Genomic DNA, 22,715 nt, shown 5'->3' with positions numbered 1-22,715 from the left:
TCTGTGATCCTTGACCTTCTCCATCTCTGCTTCACGAGTAGCTGGAACTATAGGCGTGGGGCACCATTGCTACCCTTTCTTTTTTTAAATCTACACGCACTTTTGCTAGAATTCAGGGGAGGGGAAAGAACACTGTAGTTGAATAGTCGGTCTTCATATTTCAGAGTATGAGGAGGATGGTTCTAAGGCCAGGAGTATGTCCACTGGGGTTTGAACTCTGTGCATTCCTCTCTCTGTCAGGGGGGAGGACACTCTTCAGAGATGTGGAGTTTGGAATAAAAACCGGGAATTGACCTTTAACGAGAGGGCAGAGAGAGCCACTTCTGCGTGCGCCGTGGCTGAGAGCTGGATTTTAAATGTTTGATTAGGTTATTAGAGTGTTTTGCTTTGGCATAATGAGCTATAAACTCGTGATTGCTGGCCAGCGCCGTTAGTGGGGAAGGAGAAATGGTCCTGAGCAGTGCTTCAAAACCCAAGATTCATTCTCTCAGCACGGCGGGGCTCTGAGTAAATCACAACATAGGAGCAAGCGTTTCTGTAATTCAGGTTCTGATGAGTAGATTCCCTGGGAGCAGGAGAAGGAAGAGAGGCTCTCCGGGGCGCTTTTACATCTGTCTTGTTGGTAAAAATGTTTGTTTCGAGTATTCCGCTTTGTTGTTTGGTCTCAGACAGCGGACCAGTGGCTGGGGACCAGCACACGCTACAGGTGCGTTGTCGAGCAGTTTATCCCGAGAATGTCAGGGCGGCTGGGGATGCTGGATGCTCAACAGATGGATTCAAACCAGCTCCGGGGCTCCGAACTTACGGCACAGGTGTCCGGGGTGGGGGTGGGGGTGGGGAATCGATCCCATTTTCCTCTCTGTCTCTCTAAATCTTTCTGTCTGACTCACAACACACTAGTAACTTCATCACGCATTTAAGATCTAGCTCTTTCTCCCTCAGTGGAGATTTAAAAACTCAGGGTGTCTCTTTCCTGCTACCTAAGTCCCAACCCTACTGTTGAGCCCAGCCCCAGCCCAGCCCAGCCCCAGCTCAGCCCATGCTCCCCAGGTTTTTGCCCACACCCCTCATTCTGTTGCCAGCAGTCTTACCCCTCGCAGCAGCTCCCGTTTGCAGCCTCTGTCTCCCGCCTGTGCGAGTTTAGGGAATCGCTCTTAAATGGTAAAGGTCCCCTCTAGGGAAGGTCTTTCTGGCTCCTGGCTTCCGACTCTCTCCCCAAGATTCTTCTAGCAATTTCCTCTCAGTCCCAGAGTCTCTCTCCGGCATGGCCGGGTTCCTCTCCCAGGAGGTACTAAATAAATGAACTGTAATTACGTTTATGTGATTTATTTGAGATGTGTGCACACTGGGAACTTTATACCGCACGGCGCACAAACGCACCATTTATAATTGATGGAGTGGGGCGGTCGCGGTCACTGGAGAAAGTGTGCGTTCGGGCCTCTCTGGGGATGCCCGGCTTCCGTGGAGAGACCAAGTTCGGGCAGCCACCGCCGCCGCGGCGGCTGGAACGCTGGAGGCTGGCCTGGTGGAGGGGAAGGCAGGCCAAGAGCTCAGGAGGTCTCCACGGCCTGCTGCCCAGCCTCGCCCGGGGCCCCAGACCCCGGCCACACCAGAGCCGTGTGTGAGCAGAGCACCGACTGTGTGACCCATGGGGAACTCAAGCGCGGTGGCCGTGTGGTTTCGGACGTGGGGACGTGATTTGGTGGTCGAAGCCTCTTCCAGAGATGCAAGCGAGCGTAGACCCGGGAGAGAATGAGCCTGTCAGTTCATACTGGCTTAGGAGCGGTCAGGCCTGTCCTGTCTGTGCCAAACCCGCTCAGCGCTCTTGGTCTTGGGGTTCGGGGTCCTTCTGCCTCTTGGGACTGGCCCCCCTCTGTGTCCTGTGACTCCGTGGGTGCCTAAGGTGTTTCCCCTCACTAGAGGGGCCGAGGGGCCCCAGACGCAGAGGACCCAGCTCCCCCACCTCCAGAGTAAGGTCTTGGCATCCTCCTCACCCCTGTGTCTTCTGAAGACGCAGCAGTTGGTGGTGGACGGGGCGGGATTCCGCATCCCTCGTGGACGGGCTCCAGGGGCCGGGAATTCCCCCTCCCCCAGTCCTGTCCCAGCCTTCCCCAGGCTCCCCTCTGCGTCTGAGTTCTGCCTGCAGACAGTGAGGAAGACAGATTCCCCGGCCTGTCCGCGGAAATGGTCTCTGAGTCGGCCCTGGGGGAGATAAGAAGCAAGCCCTTTGCTGGTGTTTTTCCTGCTTGATTTATTTGACAGCGACTCGTTTTGTACCTCTGGAATTTCGGAGTCCCTTTTATCTGCAGAGGTCTCTCTTCAAAGCTCAAGGAGAAAGGAAGGCCGGGCTATGCAAGTGGTTCAGGAGGTGACCCTCCGGACCCCCAAACACTGCCTTTCCCATCTGTCTTCCCACCATGAGATCGCACGGTTCTACAGCCAAACTCCCACTTGCCCCAGTCCCCAGCGCCCACCACCACCATTGAACACACGCAGGGGTTATTATTTGGTGACATCAGGTGTTACAACCCGCCCACCAAAGGAGCCGTCACCGGTTCCTGGGATCCTGGAGAGCCTGGCCGTCTCTGGGCCAGGCCTGGTGCGGAGATCCTGGGTGCTCTTCCCCAGTGGGTCTGAGCTATGGCGGGAAGTCCTTCCCAAGAGCAGCCTTCCTGCCGGCCCGTCACTTGTCAGACGCTAGTCCCCCCCCCCCCCCCCCCCCCGGGCCAGGGGCTTCCCGGAGAAGGCCCTGTGGGAAACAAGCACGGGTACCGAGTGTCCAGGCTGAACTTACGCGTGTCTGTGATAGTCCACGCCGCTGGATTTATTGGTCCCCCCAGGACGCTCCTGCTTTGGCCGCGTTGGCGATCCAGGCTGTGACTAACCGGGGGCTGTCTGCATCTCACCCTGGGTCTGGGCTGCTGAGGGTGCTGACAGGGGTGGACAGCCAGGCTCTGCCCAGCCCTCCTCGAGAATCTCAACACACTGAGAAAGCCTTTGCAAGCCCTGCTTTCCCGAGCGCGTGCGCGCTGCGCCAGGACCGGGCTCTGGCGCGGCTTTGCTGCTCCACCGCCCCACCCTGTGTGTGAGTGCGGCAGCTGGCGCCACGCCGTTTGCGTTTTTGCTTTCTCTTTTTCAATAGTTTCTGTTTCTGGAGCTAGAAACAAAGGAAATCATTAGATCCGGGAGGATCTTTTTTTTCCTCTCGTGACAAACCTGACAAGTAATTGTCACCTCTAATTGTGACCCGAGATCAGATCAATACTCCGCAAATTGATCTTGAGCGTCCACAGTCCTCACGGCTCTGTGCCGGATGGTCACCAAGGAGGACACGGTGACAAGGTGAGCGGAGGACGGCGGCCGTGGAGGTCGGTGTAAGAATCAGAGATGCCGTGGACGCGTAGAGGCCTCCACAGACCCCAGGATGTGCTAGTGAACAGTGTCCAGTATCTCAGTCCCTGCCCGATCCTCAGCCTCTCGATTAAGAGTCTCAGTCACGACCCTCCAGAGCGGAACACGTGTGCACGCCACCGCACGCAACTCCATGTGCCGGCTGGTTACCCGAGGCAGACGCCGGGCTTCCTTGAGGGTCTGACAGTACCTGGTCGTCACCTTCCGTGGCTGCCCACGCATCCCGAGCCTAACGGACTCTCTCGTGGCGTTGTGATGTCGCGCTGCCTTCGTCCTGGACTCTCTGTTCCCGCGGCCGGCGCTGGCTGGACGGCGATCTAGCATCGCTGCAGTCCCACCCGGTTTGTTGGCGCTCGCGTCATGCCCGCCTGCTGCGTGGGGCAGGTTCACAGAGCCTCTGTATTCCGAGTACTCAGGGAAGCCAGAAACTGTCATGCAGCACCATGGATCCAACGAGAACCAGTCCCCAGCAGTGCCAGGGAGGAACGGAGTCCCCACAAACCAGGTCACTGCCGACATGTGATTGGCCGGGAGCCCGGGTGGCAGGGCAGAGGCCCGGACGCTGTGGTTGTCCTGTGGGTGGCGGCCTCCCATGGGGAGCATTGGTTTGATGAGCCAGGAGACAGTGGGTTTGAGACTGGAATGGGTTTCTCCCACCGAGTACGCATGTTTTACCGTCTCTATTGATAACTCCTTCCACCTCTGTTCTCCTCTACTCTGGGGTCCCTTTCCTACCCTTGCCCTGTTCCTTTTCTAGGCTTCCCGAAGTTATTCTTAGAGGAAGTTACGAGAGAAAGATAAGAGATAGGCAGGTGGAGGGAGAATGAGAGAGAGAAAGAGAGAGCATGCGAGAGCGCCTCACGTTTGCCCGGCGGAGCCCGCATCCTGCATAGGTGAAGGAGATCGGCGCTTAATTGGCTGGGGTTGGAGGAATCCGGACAAGTCCGGAGGCGCTGAAAACACACAGGTACCCGCGGTGCTGCCCGTCGTGCACGGCTGGTCTTAAGCACTGTGAGCGCTGGAGAAGAGCGGAGCCGCTGCAGCCTGCCCGTCCTCCGCCGCTGGGGGCCGGGGTGGGCCTTTTCTTTCCCTCTTGGTTCTCAGCCAAAGCTGCAGAGTTGCAGGTTGACCCTCCCTGTCCACCCTGTCCTGGGGGAGAGAGGCCTGGAGCTGCAGCCCCGGTGCGCTGGCTGATGATCTAATCAGGACAGCCGTTTGGGTCTGTTCCTCTATTTAGGTTGGCTCCCGGCCTAATCTCCTCACAGAGGATGGGCCAGCTCCCCTTCACGTACAAGTACTCTGCGGAGTCGGAGGCTGCCAGGCTACAAGGGACCGGGCAGTGCCCTGTCGAGGAGGGCTGCGTGGGGCGGGCAGGGCTGGGCTGGGCTGGGCTGGGCTGGGCTGCCCCTCCCCGGCGTCCACTCAGCACTGAGCAGCTGCACACTGCGCCCTGCCAGCCACTCACACATGCACAGCGGGGCCGCTGCCCCGCTGCCGGGGAGCGGAGATGGAGAGACAGAGGCTTAGAGGTGTTAACGTGCGCGTGCACGATGACTGGAGCTGGGAAATGTAGAACCAGAGGCGGCGGGCAGGCAGGCGGGTGAGAGAGGGAGGGAAGGAGGGAGAGAGTGCTGGAACTCGAACCCCACAGGGCTGCTCTGTCCCTCGAGGCTGGACTCCTCTGTCCTTCCGAGACAGTAATCTGAAGTCTGCGGCTCCACGGGCCGCTGTGAGCAAAAGCAGGACTTGCTGGCTTGGTTTGAGACCTGACTTTGGTTTCTCTTCTCGCTGAACAAGCACTGAACCTCCACGGCTTACGGAGGTAGATAGGGCTGTGTGCATGGCATGCAACAGACGGAGCTGTACGGTGTCTTCGTCCACCACAGGCAGGGCCGGGCCGGGGACTGTAACAAGACGCCAGAGACTGGACTTGTAAGGAGCAGGAAGTTCCTTCGCACAGATCCAAAGGAGGGGAAGACCCAACAGCCCGTGACCCCGGCTGCATCCTCAGGCCACGTGGTGGGAGAGGCAGTCAAGGGGCACCACCCCAGCACTCCACCTTCTCACACCTCCCTTTGGGCAATTTCGACGTATGAACCAGGGATGGGGTAGTTCAGACCTTAACGCCCAGGAAGCGCCGAGGGCAGCTAAACTGGACGGCGACAAGTGTGGGCCACACAGAGCTAGCTGGCCTGCTCCCTCCTCCCCCGCCCCACCCCAGCCCGGGCTGATTCTGAATAACAACGCGTGTCCTCATTTTGATCACTGTGACCTTGGGATGCCATCTGGAGACCGTGGAAGGACCGTGACATTCCTGTCCAGTTACCAGCTTTGTCTCAGCCCCCGCCAGGTTCACATCTGGAGATGGCGCGGAATTCCTTTCAGGATGGAACCAGTGGTGGTGTGTGTGTGTGCATGCGTGCGTGTGTGTGTGTGTGTGTGTGCGTGTGTGTGTGTGTGTGTGTGTGTGTGTGTGTGTGTGTGTGTGTATGTAGATGAGCCATGGTGGTCCAGAGGCCAACACACCTGGAATCTATTTGTGAGGATCACGGGTTCAGCCCGCAGAGCCGGGCCCTTGGTTTATTGCTCGCTATGTGAACATCTGGGATTCGGTTTGTGACGCCAGGCTGGGAAGGGACCCTGGGTTGGGGGTGGGCAGGGGAACCGTTGCCCGAGGTGGGGGTGACGAAAGGGAGCGGGGCTCCTAAACCATTCTACCAGCAAAGAGTCCTTCACAGGCTGGGAAGCATAGAAACCACACACGCGCACACACACACACACACACACACACACACACACACACACACACACACACACGAATTAGCTAAAGAGGACTTGAGTGGGTCAAAGCATTAACGCGATCCATAAGGCACCTCCTTTCCACTTTGCCCCCGTTTCCTTTCCACCCAATAGTTCTAATAATATCCAGGTATTTTCCTTCTCTGGGAAGAAAAGAATGGGGGAGGGGGGAAAGGATTGGACCTAGACCAGGAAGGAAATGCTCCGAGAAATAAAATTGTAATTAGTTATCGACGGGATCTGGTCATAGATAATTACGTTGCGTTCTTTGGCTGGGGCCTGAGAAGGCTGAGAGAGATAGCTCAGGCTGGCTGGCTGGCTGGCTGTGTAGACAATCTAGCCAAGCGAGCAGGGGCTACACGGGAGGCAGGCAGGCCATCCTTATCAGATCTCGAGGTGTGTGAGTGTTTCCCTCGGAAATGGACAAGGAACTCGCCATTCACAGGGAGAACGTTTGAATCTTTGGCCGCTGTCGGGACATTCCCCGCCCCCCTTTCCCACTTTGAACTTAGCAAGAATACAGCACAGAGGTCAGTGGGCTCAAACAGGGTCGAGTTAGGCAGAGCGCTTCCCGAAGCTTTGTGCTGAATGGCAGCGCCCTCTCTGACATCTTCTCCAGATGGAGTGTTTCCCTGTGCATCTGTCTCTTTTCTACCTGTGTAGGTCAAAGAGGTTTGAAACTCGACGGGGGCCTGGGGTGTGTGGGATGGGGTAACCAACAGACCAACCAACCAGCGTGCACGCCTTCCTCGGCGCTCCATTCCCACACGGCCACGCTCTCTTCACAGACCTTTTCCCTCCCAGCATCCGGGTGGCTCCCCCCCCCCACACACACCTCCTTTCTCTCTGTGATGGCTTCTGTGACCCACAGCCGAATGCTCACTCCTCCTCCATCTCTCTTTTCATCTCCACGGTGGCTACATCTAGATTCCTGGTCTTTGATACCACTGCCCGGTCTTCTCCCCAAAGCTTGGTTCACATATACTGGTGTCTACGGGTCACACTACTTTGTACCTATTGAAGCGCTACCTTACTTTGTCCTTCTCTTTCTGCCTGACTCTGGGATCCCTTACGACTTGCTTTTAATTCATCAGCAAGTGTTCTCGTCTACCTTCAAGCCATTGCCAGAATTTGACCGTTGGATACCTCCACAGCTGCCAGTTTAAGATCTGTGTGTGTGTGTGTGTGTGTGTGTGTGTGTGTGTGTGTGTGTGTGTGTGTGTGTGTGTGTGAATGACATGTTCACACGCACATCCCACACATGAATAAACAAGTGCTTTCTCCCATCCTAGTTGTAACATAACTAACTTAGCTCCATAAACAATGTGGGGGGGCGGGCTCCCCAGTTCACTCTCTCCTGGCTTTGGTTAAGCCTCGCTGTCTCCTGTATTGTTCTAGGCAGACCCAGGCCTTGCAGATCAGCACCCCTGAGGCCAGAGGACTCTGGGTGCCCTTCGGCTCACTCTCTGCACAGTCTGTAGTTTTCCACTGCAGCTGCTTAGATGCACCTCCCTGAGCCCTGCTCCCCTTCCCTGCTCCTCTCCTGAAATCAGGGTCTGGCTGCGAGACGTTCATGCACATGGCTGCTCACAGGGCAAGGGTCAGCGGCAAGGCAGGCTCCAGCCATCGATGTGCTCTGAGTTCCCTGAACAGCCATGCAGGTGGAGGAAGATTGGTGTAATGTGAGGCATAAGCAGAGTTCCAGAGGGATTGAAGATGTTCTCATTGCAAGCTGAGGTCCTGAGCTGGTCCCTGAGAGGTGAGGTCCTGGGAAAGCCCAGAGTCTTCTAGAACTGCATGCATCAGGCTCCTGGAACTGCCTATGAGACCATGCCAGGACCACACACAGGACTTTCAGAATAGACGGATGTGTCAGGGTAGATGCTCCTAATAGATGGCCCGGGACCCGCTCCCCGCTCCAGTTCTGGCTCTCTGGGCCTTTGATCCCAGCGAACGGGGTCTGGACAGTGAAGCCGAACAGGCACAGGCTCCGCTTCCCAGTCTGCCTTGATTCAGCTCCTCCAGTTTTGACACAAACAGATGTTCCTCATTACCGGGCCCCCCTCCGGGCTTGTCGAGCAGCCCTCCGGTCAGCCAGGGCCCAGAGAGCAAGGAAGTGGAATGGCAGAGGGAATCAAATTGTGGGCTCTGGCATCCAGGAGGCCTCCACTGGAGCCTTATATATAAACTGTGGGACAGTGGAGAAACTCTGTCACCTCTCTGTGGCTCAATTGCCCCGTGTAGCAATGATCTACATTAAGAGCCACTTAAGGACACAGTGAGACAGCACATATATTTGATCCTTAGCAAATAGCAAATACCCTAGCCTTTGCAGGAAGAATTACGTGAGAAAATGAGGGCTAGAGAGAGGGAAGGAAGTAAAGAAGAAAGAGAGAGGGAGAGGAGGGAGGGAGGAGGAGAAAAGGAAGGAAGGGAGGGAGGAAAGAAGAGGCAATTACTGCTTTGCTGCTGAAGGCATGTTGGTAATTATGAGAGCCTTGCCAGATATTCACCTAACTTCCTTGACACTTCCCTGATTGCTTTGTAATTAGGTTTGGGTCACGTGGCACTGGTCTGAGCGCAGAACGCTTGTGAATCGCTTCCAGGTCACAGGGCGATGAGTCAGTGTGCCCCTGTCTCCTGGCCCAGCAGCCAGGGAGACCGAGTTCTCCAAGATGTCCACACAAGATGAACACGCCCCGTAAGCAAGGTAGAGCCAGCCTTGACTGGCCGGGCCCAGTGAGATTTTGGAGTTCATGTGTTCCTGCCTTGCTCACCAACACAGCCGTTGGTGGAGGAGAAATAAATCTGTATTTCTGCGCTCTTGGGGCATGGCGGGCCGTAAACGCCGCCATTGAAGGGGTCCTCCAGAGACGCCAGGAAGCCCCACGGCCATCCCGAGAAGCCAGTGAGCTGTGCCCTAAAATCATCTCCTGGGGACTTTTCAAATGGGTTCCCGTGAGCAACTTCAGGGAGGGAAGGACTGCTCTTGAGCAAGAGCTGCGGATGATGGAAAGAGAGGTGACCTCCTGGATCATCAGAGGGTAACGGAGGTGACCTCCTGGATCATCACAGGTTAATGGAGGTGACCTCCTGGATCATCACAGGTTAATGGAGGTGACTTCCTGGATCATCACAGGCTAGCAGAGGTGTCCTGGATCATCAGAGGGTTGTTTTTTTTTGGGGGTGGTGTTGGGTGGTTAAGTTGCTATGAGGTTACATGCTGAAAATAACCAGCCTTCAGAATTGGCAGACGTCAAGCAAGTGTCGCTAGGCCAAAGCTAGGGTTGATTTTGCTCCTTATACATGGGATGAACATATGATATTGTATTATATGTGTTGTCTCTAACACATATTATATATAGTATGGTATACGTAATACACATGATAACATAATACGTGATATAAGTAATATCTAATACATACATTTTTGTGTCGATCACGGACTTAACTTTGGGGTCTGGGCACCGTCCCTGAGTTGCTCAAAGCTAGCTCTCTACTACAGCACCACTTTTCTGGTTTTCTGGTGGTTACTTAGAGATAAGAGTGTTACTGACTTTGCTGCCCAGGCTGGTTTGGACCACAATCCTTAGATCTCAGCCTCCTGAGTAGCTAGGATGAAAGCTGCGAGCCCCCAGATCCTCTGCCTTCTTATTTGGGGGTGTGTAGCTGGCCCCCAGTGGGTTCAGTGAGATCAGGCCTACAAGTACTTCATATCATTCCCGAGGACTAGTTGTTGAAACACGTTGGAGAGAACTGCACAGTATGGAAATTCTAACTCCCCAGCACGCACCCTTCCTTTATCGATGTGTTTGTAATTTCAGCAAGTCTGTGACCTAAACGGGATCTGTTTCTCCCCCCCGCAGCTCCCTCCAACCTCCCGTGCATTCGGACAAAGCCCCGTCGCGTCTGTCTCCTACACGCTGTTCCCCGTCGGCCGTCACCAGCTCCTCCCCGAGCCACACTGATTACCCAAGGGCCTCCTTAACTGCTGTCTTTGCTTCCAACTTTACCTTCGTCCAAACCACGCTTACTATTTCTGCAGAGGACATCTGAAAATTCAAACCAGATGGTCATTCCCTGGCTAGCGCCCTTCCTGTCGCTCCTTAGCCCTCTATAAAAAGCCAAGCCCAGATCCTTGGTCAAGATCCACAGACCTCTCGAGAAAGAGAGGGCCCTGCACAGCTGGGTCCTGTGCTATATCATCACCTTCCTACTACAGCAGTGCCCCTCGGGAACACGCATGCTCTAACTCTAGAACTCACTCCCCATTCTCCCTCCTCCATTAGCTTATGGAATTTTTTTTTGGTGTCCATACTGGGGCTAGAACTCCAGGCCTCATACTGTCATTCAGTTTTTGTCATGCATGACTGGCATTCTACCACTTAAGCCATGACCCCACTTCTGACTTTTTGCTGGTTTAGTTGGAGATCAGAGTCTCTCTCAGAGTTGTCTGCCTGGGTTGGCTTCCAACCTTGATTCTCTGAGCTCAGCTTCCTGAGTAGCAAGAGTTACAGGTGTGAACCACTGGTATCTGGTGGACATGCATTCTTAAAGGGAGTGTATCTTATTTGTCTCTATATGTTTCTTTCTAAAAGAACTGGAAATGTGGAAGGAAGGATGGAGATGATGGATGGATGGATGGGATGATTGGTTGAATAGATGGATGGATTGGTTGAATGGATGGTTAGATGGGTTGATTGAATGGTCTGATGGACAGATGGATGGATGGGTGGATGAATGGATGGATGGGTGGATGAATGGATGGATGATTGGTTGGGTGGATGGATGATTGGTTGAATGGATGGATGAATGGATGGATGGATGGATGGATGGATAGATGGATGGATGGATGGATGGATGGATGGATGGATGGGTGGGTGAGTAGATGGTTGGTGGGATGATGGATGGGTGGATGATTGGTTGAATGGATGGATGGATTGGTTGAATGGATGGATGGACAGATGGATGGATGGGTAGGTGGATGATTGGTTGAATGGATGGATGGGTGGATGGAATGATGTACAGGGTGGCTGTGTGAAGGAATCTACCATTGGCTGTTTGAATAGTTGCATGAGTGGATAGTTGGATGGATGGAGAGTTGAATGGATAGATTAATGGATGGCTGGATGTATTCAACAAAGTCATAAGCACTTCTAATTGTATTTACCCACCCATGTGTGCCCAGGATGGGCCCCACAAAGACGAGGCTCTGTTTCTGACACTTCCCAGTACAGATGGAAAAGCAATATGACTGTTCAACTCAGCAGCCCACGGGGTTTGGCCTTCAGGCTCCTCCATTGTGTCCGTCAGGAATGTTGCAAGGTGCTGTGGCTCTTCGGGAAGAGGGAGGGGATTCCTGGCGGAGCCTTGTCCTGTCCCGGCCTAGCCCACGTTCCTGTCTGCGACCTCCTCAGATCTGCCTTCCTACAGCCCTGCGTTCTAGTTTTACTCCCGGCCTAAACTGTGGCCAGAGATCCCCACCTCTGGCCTAAGGGTCACAGAGCGGCAGTTGGCACAGGCCGGGCCCCATAGCTGTGGCCTGAGGCCAGGCCTTTCTTTGCCTCCCAGAAGAGAACCTCGCATTGCCCTTCCTCTTCCCGCTTTGTGGAGAACCCCCGGAAGTGTGTCCTGCATGGCCTTGAGCCTCCGCTGGCTTTCCAGGTGCACGCTCACACCGGCCTGCTCACCAGGCCCCCGCAGCCCGGAAGCACTGTGGCAGGCCTCTGGGAGGAGCCTGAGCAGTAATGTCACGGCCCCGAGGCCTGGGGGGGGGGGGGGGGGAGAGCCCGGGCAGGCCACCCCACAATCCTTGCTCGGGGTCCAACGGGCCGCAGGCCTGAGCGGCTAGATTTGGGTGTTTTTATTTTTGGTCCAGCCACAAATGCCGGCCACGCGATGAGAATGACTCCTTCCCTTCCCGCGGCCTCCGAGCCCGGCCTGGCGTTATTTTTAGCTCCGACTCTGGTTTGGGGCTTTTAGCCCACGCACGCCCTTGCCCTGCCACGGCGGCCGAGGGGCCGGAGGAGTTTTGCCAACCGTGGAGTTGGGAGTTGGGTGTGACTCGTGCCAGGCTTTCGACTGGACGGCAGACGGGGGGTCAGCTGACCCAGGCTGGCCTCACCTGGGGGGAGGGCCGTGTACCGCGCCTGAACCCGGCCCCGACTCACTTCTCCTTTGCTCAGCTTTCTCAGCTCTGTGATTGGGAGGAAGGGAGCAGGGGGGAGAGGGGCAACACCATTAGCTCATCTAACCAGACATATTCCATCCATTCTAGCTGGAAACGCTTACCCAGGCTGCCAAGGGCTCTCTTTCTGCTCTAGAAACTTCTGGGGCTGTGAGGCGTGTGCATACAGAGTGATTTCGGGTTCCCGTGCAGAGGGAGAGTGCCTTGCGCTAGCCAGGCTAGAAATAAACGCGGGGACCGAAGGACGCGGGGCCGATGAGAGAGAACGGGCCCTCTGGCCTTGTACCCCAGAGGCCTCTTAGGTGACTCGGGGCGTCACCAAGCCTCAGGGTCCCTGGGCTCCATGGGCCCAGCATCCACGCGGGGCCAGCTCCACGGGCCCACACCTCACACCCAGGGCCCCCAACCCCGGGGTCCCATCGGGGACCGCGCCAGGGAAACTACCGTGGTACACTTCCCCTCCCCGGCCTCAGGACTGGCTGTATCCCGCTCGCTCTGTAATACCTAGGACACCTCGCTGCTTCTCTGGACCCGTGGAGACATTTCCTGTCCTTTTTGAAAGGAAAAGGAGAAGGCTGAACTTGGAGGTTGAAAGATGGACGCGTCCTGTGATATCAATATGTTTGCTTTTCGGGAAACCTCTTGTGGAGAAAGCGATGCAGAAGGCAGAAGCACCCCCCCCCGCCCAGGGCCGGCGGGGTCACGGCGCACGCAGCCCTGCCGTGGCCCAGAAAGCCAGCCTGGCAGGCGCGGCACTGCGTCCCCATCCTTCCACCCGTGGTAACACACCCGCCCTCAGCTCCGTTCCTATAGCAACTGCCATCTGCTCCTGTCAGTGTCAGTCGCACGGAGAACTTGGAACGTTTTCCCCAGTATTTAATCTATGCCTCACATGGCGGCCCATCACCATCACCCGGTGATAACTCCGCAGCAGCACCCGTGGTGAGACACGGTCCAAAGTTTTGTCTGCGGTCCTGGTCGGGGGAAATGTGCTGCGATCCACTACTGATGTCTGTCTCAGACTTGGGACAGAGGAGGAGAAGCACAGCATGCACGCGGGGTTTGTGCTGAGGACTGACCTTAGCCTTCCGTGCCCGGCTGCACCGTCGGCTCTACCAGGGTAGCATAGGGAGACACCCACACCACACACACACACACACACACACACACACACACACACACACACACACACACACAGAGGTCCAGACTTTCTGGGGGTCCTGGATTGATTGTTGATGCCTGCGTGTGATTTCATGCTCTTTTTGACGTCTTTCCAATCTTCTCTCCCCCGGCAGGCGCTTGAATAAGAATAAGCTCCAGGTTCTTCCAGAATTACTCTTCCAGAGCACACCGAAGCTCACCAGACTGTGAGTACAGCTGACTTATTCACGCTCTTTCGCTTGGACCTTGCCGGACTTTGGTGTGCTGCTCCAGGGCCACCCGTGTGTGTGGCACCTGTGACGTACAGAGCCTGCCAGCGAGGCCCTGGCAGGGAGGCTCAGACCGGGGCTCCGGCGGTGTGGAGGACGTGGCGTGGAGGCCCGTGTAGCCTTTGGAGGGTATTTTATTCACTGCCTTGGTGACTGTTGAAACGGTTCGTGTCCTTGCTCGCTTCCTGCCGTTGCCAGGACTCCGGGTCTCGAGGTCTGTGGTTTGGTAGAGAAAGGAATGCGTGCCTCCTCGGGTTTTGTTTTAGCTTCCAGAGTATTTCAGAAGATCACAGAGGGGAGGAGCTGGCAGTCCCCTGTGCGCTGATTCACGGGAGAGCTGGAGGTGAAGGTGGTGGTGGACATGGCGGCTCACATTGCAGGCGTTGTCAGCAAGTCCTGATTCCCCACCGTGCACGGCTCCATGACGCAGGCCGGGGTTCTCGGTCCTCGTGGCCTCTGGGGGTCACGGGGTGTGCCTGATCCCAGGTTGCTGACCATCTGAATGGTGCCAGACAGGCAGGAAGACCTCTGGCGTGGAAGGCTCTTAACATTACCAGTGAGGCCCTGGTGTCATGGTCCAAGCTCCCTCTCTGTGGCCGGGTCTAAGGCCTACTTAGTCAGTCAAAGCAACACAAGGAGGTTCTGGAAAGAACTGGAAAACACCAAACAGATGTCAGTGTGCGCCCTTCGAATGATCTTCCAAGTCAGGAGCACAGATGTACATATGTGTCTCTATGCACACACGTGAACACACATACACACACACACAGAACCATCCACCATGAGCAGGGTTCCAGTAGACTGGTAGTCCTGCTTGCTTCTGTCCCTGCCACGCCCACCAATGTATCTGGGCGTCGTCCTGGGTGACTGCTAGAAACAGCCCTCCTGGATGGGCACGCGGTGCAGTGCCCAACACACCCAAAGTGGGTGAGCCAGGTACCACCCTGATTTATTCCTTCCCCCTTCCCCGTGCGGTCAGCCCTCAGCTAGGGTCTGACTCCAGTGACAGCCAGATGCCCGGAGGCCCCGGTCCCCCGAAGGACACGGCGCGATGGTAACGTGTAGGGCTGCGCATTCTCTCCTGTGCTTTAAGTCGTGTCTCACGGCAGTGTGAGTGACCCCCCCTCCTCACCTCCGTTTCCAGGCAGGGCAGGCTCTGGGGGGGAGGGGGGACTCTGGGGGGCACGAGGGCTGGATGCGTGTGCTCCGGCGGCTGCAGGGCGTCAGGTGGGCGTTGCAGGTGGCGGTAACGGATCTCTGAGCGGCCAGGAAGCTCTTGGCTTGGGTCCTAAAGGCCTTCCCTGCTGTACCTTGATATATCTCCCGCAGGGGAGCCCCCACCCCCTCCCTGCCCGCCTCTCCCCACCCTACGAGGGAGCTGCCGGTGCACCTTGGGAAATGGGGTGCGGGTAGGATGCCGGGGTGCACCTGTGGGTTTTCCGGAGCTGGAGATGTGCGGGAGCTGACTCTTCTAACCACCTGCTGCCAGTCGCCTTTCCCAAGGGGAGGAGGGGAGACCAGGAGAGAAAGGATGCCGAGCTTTGCAGGATCGCGGTTCCACTCACTTGGTGTCTGTCCTTCTCGAGGCCTCAGGCCATGCACACATGGGCCCCCGGGGAGCGCTGGCCGAACGGGGCGGGGGCTGGGGGTAATAGACGCAAGGATGCGAAAGCCCCTCACCCGGAAAGCTTTGGTTCTTGTGTTAGCTGTCCCTCCACGTAGGGCTCATCCATTCATTCAGCCTCTTGCTGGACTTGGTGTGCAGCAGGCTTTTCCCCAACGCCCCTGCCCTCCTCCCCGGGGCTCACAGAGCCCTGCACCCTGCGGGGGGACGGGCTGCCGAGGACCCTCCGGAAACAGGCCGGAGCTCGGCGGAGAGAAGGAAGCAGGTGTCCAAAAATGAAGCCGGGGCCCTGGCGCCGACCCCCGGCTCCACGCTTTCCTTCTCTGTGGGGTCTCATGAGATTCACTGTGAAGGAGATTGCGGGGGGGGGGGGGGCGCGGGGGAGGAGAGAGGTGTTCGTGAACCCTAGCTGACTCTGCATTGTGAACTTGTAGGTTTGGTGATATGCGCATGCCCAAGCCAAGGCTTCTATCCGAGATCCCAGTCCCGAAACATTAAGAGAGAGAGATTTTACTGCCTTGAACATATGCTAGCCAGCGGACCGTCCTAAACTCCCCACAAGTTCTGAGAGAGAAAGAAGGGGCGGGGGAAGGGAGGCTGTGCCCAGGCCGCCTGGCACATCTGGTTGGGGTTATGGCGGGGTCCATGCAGGGGTTGGGGGGGAACCACGGCTGGAATGTGAGACGTCCCACAAAACGCGTTTCTGAGGGGCCGCTGCCTGGAACGTGGTGCCCCACGGCCCCCCACCGCCCTGCTCAGAAGGTGGCCTCGGTGGCTTCATGCGGTGGTGGCCTTTCTGGTTCAAAGGTGAGGATCCCACGGGGGAAGCTGATGCGGGGTCCGGGGTCATCTTCTGGTGCGTGTCATTCCCACGTCACGGGCCACGGCCACAGAGGCCCCCGTCCTGGGGGGATCTGGTCACCGAGCGCTGACCAAACCAGAGAGGCAGCGAGCGCGGTCGTCACGCTGCATCAACAATGACAATGGGGAAGGAGGGCGGGCGGGAGAGGGTCGTGGGTGAGGGCGTCAGACAGGCTTTGGTGACCCGTCCCAGGCCAGTGACGGGACGTGCACGCATGTGGCCAAGCGCGCGCAGCGGAGAACCTCCGTGCCCGGTGCAAAGTGAGACCAGGGACGCGCCCAATGCAAGGCTGAGGCCTGGCGTCCAGTCAGTCCTCTACTGGCGACGCACCCACCGGCTCCCGGGAAGACCGCTGCGGGGTCAGAGGCTGCTGATGACCTCCTGTGTGTCACCAGGGCTGCGGGGATGGCCTACTGCGTGCAGGGCAGCTGGGCACCGAACCCAGAGGTGCCAGTGTGAGTGCCCTGCCACCCGGCTCCCGTTCGGACAGCCTTGGCTGTGCCCGACCTGTGGAGCCAGAACCACAGCCACGTCCCCCGCGTGGTCCCCGGTCTCAGCCCTCGTGGTGCGGCCTGCGACCAGGCCAGGCCTTGTGGCTCCCCGTGCTCACACGCAGAGCCGATCGCCGAGGACGGAGTCGGCGTTCACCCGCACCACGCACCCTCTTCCTCCCTGCGGGGAGGTGTACAGCGACCAACCGGGACAGCAGGGGTAGAAGAGCAGCCTCTCCAGCGTCCCTCCCCCATCTGGGCCAGCGCCCGTGCTGAGCTCCAGCAGGCATCCCCGCCGAGGCCCTTCCACGCCGCCCGCTCATCCTGCCTTTCCACCCGGCCTCTGGGAAGCTCCGGAGGAACAGGGTGGCGATTCCACACGCCCCGTTCTAGCCTCACCTCAGCTCACGTGTGGAGGAAATCTCTGTGACTCGGTCTCCCTCCTGGCTCTCCTGCGGGCTCTCCAGCCTGGGTTTGAACCTTCACTTCCCTCTGTAAGGTTTACAGCTCCCTTCCGAGTCCTGGGGAAGGAGTCGGGTCGTGGGAGTGTTGACACAGTATTGGTAACAGAACTACGATGACAGGGAACCGTCCAAGCTGGACGGACGGACGCCGGGACACTTGGATGGACCGGGGGCGGGGGGATGCTGACGTAGACTTCACGCTCCTTGCCTGAACGCAGCGTGCTGGGCCTGGGGTTTGGACCCACGGCTTGGAATCATATTTGCACGTTTCCTTCGCGGTGTGCCTCTCTTCCCGTGGTTCTCATTCTGAGAACCAGGCCTGCCCTCCACGCAGGGCCCCCGCCGGTGTGCGGCCGACGGCGCTCCCTGGCTGGCCAGCCCCGAGCCCGCCTCCACCCCGTGGCGTCGCGGTGCGGCTAGAGCTCAGGACACGACGTGGAGTCCCGCCCCTGCGCCCACGTTCCCGGGCAGAGGTTGCGTCCTGGCTTCACGGAGGCCATGCGGTGGCCTGGGGACAACGCTCGGCTTGCAGGAGGGTGAGCGTGATGGAGCCGCCCCTCCGTCTCCGTCTCCGTCTCCGTCTCCTGGATGACATCTGTGAGCCCCCGGTGAGGGCCACGGTGCTCCTTAGAGATGAGGACCCGTGTGAGCTGTGTGCAGAGAGATGCGTGACGGATTCCATTCCCGTCACTGACCCGTCTCTCACACACACACAGCCACAATGGAGACACACATACACAATGTGCACACACCCATAACACACGCACGTGACATGCTGTATCACCCAGCACACACAACACACCTCACACACCCATGGCTTACCACACACAGCACACACAACACACATCACATACATACAGCATACCACACACAGCACACGCAACACATGCATCATGCACCACATGCATACACACATAACACAGCACAACCCGTGTACCATGCCACGTGCCTGTGACGTGCTACACCACACGCAGACCCCCCTTCATCCCTCCCCACACACCTGCCCACCCCTGCAGGGCCCGTCCTGCCACTCACGTGCATGTATGCACCACGCCACACATGCACACGCATGAGTCCTGTCTGTGTTGGAGTCTGCGTGTGGGTGATGCGGACCGCGCTCCGGGCTCTGGTGCAGTGCACAGGGGTAGTTTCACGCTGGTGAACCTTGCCCCTCTGGTTTTGAGGGGCGGAAGCGTTGGGGCGGGGGAGGGGCCTCGAGGCACCGGGGCGGCTCCGTGGCCGTGGACGGGTGTGCATGGGGCCCAGACACAGCCGCGGCCGATCTGTGTGCCAGGAGGTAAACCGTGACTGCCAGTGAGCTCTGGTCTGTGTGAGAGGCACACACACGGGTGCACCCCACGCGGTCACAGGCACGCACGTGAAGAGGCACACACATGTGCACAGCCACACCGCAGACCCGGGGCACGAGGAAAAACGGACGGAGAAGCAGCGGACCCGGCAGCGCTCCGCCGGGCTGCTGCCCAGCTGAGGGGGAGCACGTCTCCCTCAGACTGCGGAGCACCGCGAAGGGAGCAGGTGTGTGTGCTCCTCGTGTACAGGTCGGGGAGCAGCCTCGCACGGTGGGCGTGGTGAAACGCAGACTGCACCCCGGGAACGCAGTGCCGTCCCACGCAGCTCCACAAGCCCTTGCCCCTGGGAATTTCAGCACCTAGACAGCTAAAGCCGGCCTGGAGCGGGCTTGGCCGAGGAGTCCGGCCTTCCCAGGCGCCGGTCTCTGCAGGAGTCTGCGTGTCAGCACCACGGCCACCGGGTGCCGGGCAGCGAGGACCCACGGGGCTCCCGGTGGGCAGCAGCCCGGTCCTGCTTGGCTGGGCTCTGGTTACTTGGCTGGCATGCCCATAGCCGGTGCCGCAGGGGACAGGTGTGAGCCCACGCAGGTCCCGCAGCAAGCCGACACGGCCGTCCTCCGGCTTTTTCCGGCACATAGAGAAAGGGGTTCTGAGGCCCAGGAGCTCCTCCAGCTCCTAAGCGTGGGGTGGTGAGCAGTGAACGCCGAGAGAGGTCCAAGGCTCCCCCTGCCCAGGGCCCCGGCACGTCTGCTGGGTGGTGCCGAGGAGGCTGACCACCGGAAGGTCAGTGAGGGGCAGGGGGAGGGGGAGGAGGGAACACGTCCTCCTGGCGGGGTGACGAGCCTGGTGAGCAGGTGGGGGAGAATTCCAGCTGTTATGGGAAATGGCCACGGGCTGGGCGCCGAAGAGCTGCCAGCCACAACCCCCCTGGGATCCCGCCAGGGGTCGGGACGCCGAGATGCCGTCCGATGCCAAATGGCTTGTCGTGTTTTATTGCCAGAGAAGGGGAGGTGATTTTGACTGTTTGCCCTTGGCATGGACAGGAGCCTAGAGGAGGGTAGGGAAGGGGAAGGGAAGAGGGATGGGAAAAGTTCACCTTCCTGGGGTCTGAACTCAGAGCCTTGGTCCTGTCCCTGAGCTTACCCCGCCGCCGGCCCCTCCTTCAAAGCTAACGCTCTACCACTTGAGCCCGTGGCTCCACATCCGGCTTTTTGCCGGTTACCTGGAGACAAGAGTCTCACGGACATTCCTGCTGGGGGCTGGCCTTCCTGAGCAGCTGGGATGGCAGGCGTAAGCCGCCAGTCTCCGGCTACAAAGTTCACTTTTTATCCCAGAGAATGGAGAGAAAAATCCAGGCCACGCCAGCGAGCTTTGGCCTGACCTCGCTGTCCCCAAGGCCCTTGCGGCCCCTCTCCCTGCGAGGAGAGACATGGAAGCTTCCCCTCCATGTGAATGACCTGGGGGGAGGGGCGCTGGCCTAGATCCTTCCACGGCAGGTGGCGTGGAGGAGAGGCTGGGCCAGACCTTCCGTGTTCGGGGCATTTCACAGCTCACTCCCAGATGAATCGCCCCGGCCAGGTGTCCGCGGGAAGGTGAGGTGTAGGAGCCCAGCTGTCACTTCTCTGAGCGGTGACCTTCGTCACCACACGGCTGCGGTGATCCTAGGTCTTCCCTTTCCCATGGTTCAACATCAGCTCTGGGTAACATTTGTGGATCGGTGAGGATTGGGTTCAACTGCCAAGAACAGAAAACCCGGCCATCACGGAGCTGGAACAGCCAGCCGAAGGTGGATCTTTCTAGATCTATATCTATAGACGTGGGTGGAGCTGAGGTGGGCTGGGAAGGCCTGCATGTCCCTGTCCACCCTCCCCTGGGGCATTGGCCTCCTGGGTCGGGGGCACGTGGGGACCTCAGATGTTCACGCCTCCTCCTCCTGTGAGTGAGTCATTGGCTTTGCTCGATCTAAGCGTGAGCCTCCATTCCTGAGTTTCAGAGCCAGGGTTCTCGCTGGCAGACTGGAGACTCTTCATGCCATCGTCCTGTGTGTCCTGACCCACGACTTCCCCCCTGACTCACTGCTGACCTTGGGGACCCGTTGCCAGGGTCGGCGATGGACGGTGCGGGTGGCTAGGGCTTGGACAACCGGGCACGCGCCACCTGCTGCCCGCGACTTCTTCCCTCACGCCCAGCGCCCGGCGCTCTGGGAGCCCCGTTCCACCATCGGGGCCTCTTCCCTGCCCTTTGCGGCACACCTAGCGTGGCCCCTCGCTCTGCAGAGACGTTTGCACACCAGCAGGGCGGTGCGGAAGCCCTCTTGGCTCCCCGGCTTGGCCCAGACGCTGAGCCGAGGGCCCCGTCACCTGGTAGGATCAAGGTCCCAAGGGAGATGGTGACATGCGCGCTCAGTGTCCTCCAGGGCTCTCTCCTCGGGAGGTTCTGGAAGGGAGTTAGGGCTTAGAAGTAGGTGTGAGGACATGTTAACTCAGGCTGGACTTACAAGCAGGACAATGCGGGTGGGCCGATACCAGGGATGGAGCCCAGGGAAGCCTCGGAAATAAGAGCCTACGTTCCCCCCCATCCCCACTCCACCCCGGCAAAGGAAGCAGGGTAGTGCAGGGTGCAGGGAAGGTTCTCCAGGGCCACGCTGGACTGAGAATGATGCCTTTGTGAAGTGGTCACCTGCTGTGGCAAAGGAGAGACGGCCGAGGCCCCGGGGCCAGGCCGGGAGCCCCCAGCGGGAAGCAAGGGCGTGGCCTTCTGTTGGAACCGTGGATCCCCAGACACCCATTTCCCTCGCTTCTCTCCAGGCCCCTCCTCTGCCCCCGTTCCTGGGCCATCACCTGACACCCCAGCCCGAGCTGTGGGGTCAGCGTCTTCTCCTCCCGGGCCCCCTCGATCCAGAAGTCCAGCTGAAGAGAAACGTGGACCAGAGCAGATGGGAGCTCCTGCTCAACGTTGTGCTCAAGGTCACAGCGCAGGAATGGAGCCAGGTTACCTGCCGTCCTGTGTCCTGGCACTCCCAGCAGGCTGGGAGGAGGAGGGGTCATCAGAGAGGCCGGAACAACGCTCAGCGTCCACACAACCAGCGTGAGGTGGGCGTGCGTGTGTGCACATGTGTGTGTGTGTGTGCACGCGTGCCTTTTGTTTAGCCCCCGGTGCCCGTCCGCGGGTCCTAGAAAGCCTGCACAGCCTCACTGCCTTCCTCCTTATCTCATTTTATGTTTAACCTCATTAGTCGCCCACGGACCTCTCCTGGACCCCGCCAGTGCGGCGGGCGCGCAGGGCAGGGGGCCGTGATGTTTATCTCCGCCGCGGGCGTCTGGCAAGGGTAATTAGCTCAGAGTCCTGAGTAGGGCGGGATCTGGGGATGAAGGGGCCCAAGAGTCAAGCCAGAGCCCCGGCTAATGCACAGACGTCCTTCCAAAACAGAACCCCGCGGTCTGTTTATTTGTGGCTCCTCCCGGGCTATTTCTCTGCGGACTATTTATATTTGCGTGTGACCTGAGATCTGACCGCACGCTGTGGGATCCCGGCAGCTGCGTGGGTGTGAGCGCGCTCTCCTCTCCTGCAGGAGACTCGGTTTCTTCATCTGTCAGGAGGATCCCAGGGTAAAGCAGTGGCCTCGGCCTCCGCTGGGTGGACAGGGAGGTCAGCGAGAGTGGGCTGGTTGTCCTGTCGGGCCTTCCGTGGCTGTCTGGGGGCTGAGGTCCCGTCCCCTACGCCCGTGCACAGGTCCTTATTCCTGCCGGGGTCAGGCTGTCTCTCGGGGCCTCTCCTGGCTCCAGAGAAGAGTCTGGTGGAATTTGACGGTGAAGGGCCTGCCTGTGTTCTCTCTTAACTCAGAACGCCATTCCTCGTACCCGCGGACCGAAGACTCGGTTGATGTTTTCGCTCCCTTAGCCTTCTTGGTAGCACAACACTATTCACCACAAAAGCGGGTGTCAGTGGCCCCTGCGGTCCCCGTGTCTCTGACTGTGTGGACAGACACCAGAGGGCAGGCCAGGGGTCGCAGGGACGGGGTCCCTGGCTGAGGAATCAGACGACCCTAAGACGTTCACTACAGAACACGGAGGTCACCAGTCCAAAGGCAGATCTGACGACTGGGACCGAGCACTGGAACGGGAGCACTGATGGGGA

At 58.5% G+C, this 22,715-nt stretch overlaps 1 protein-coding gene across 1 annotated transcript in view; it reads left to right on the top strand.

The window, feature by feature from the left end:
- Positions 1 to 22,715, top strand: part of Slit3 (slit guidance ligand 3) — a 245,361-nt gene that overhangs the window by 35,568 nt on the left and 187,078 nt on the right. Inside the window, exon 4 of the mRNA XM_069994000.1 lies at positions 13,693 to 13,764. Coding sequence (XP_069850101.1) covers positions 13,693 to 13,764 — 72 coding nt within the window. The remainder of the gene's footprint in view (positions 1 to 13,692; positions 13,765 to 22,715) is intronic.

The sequence above is a fragment of the Dipodomys merriami genome, unplaced genomic scaffold (assembly GCF_024711535.1).
Source record: "Dipodomys merriami isolate MVZ:Mamm:240054 unplaced genomic scaffold, mDipMer1.0.p SCAF_44, whole genome shotgun sequence".
Classification (NCBI taxonomy): Eukaryota; Metazoa; Chordata; class Mammalia; order Rodentia; family Heteromyidae; genus Dipodomys; species Dipodomys merriami.
Note: the sequence above shows the minus strand (reverse complement) of the source record. Positions and strands in the feature narration are given on the sequence as shown.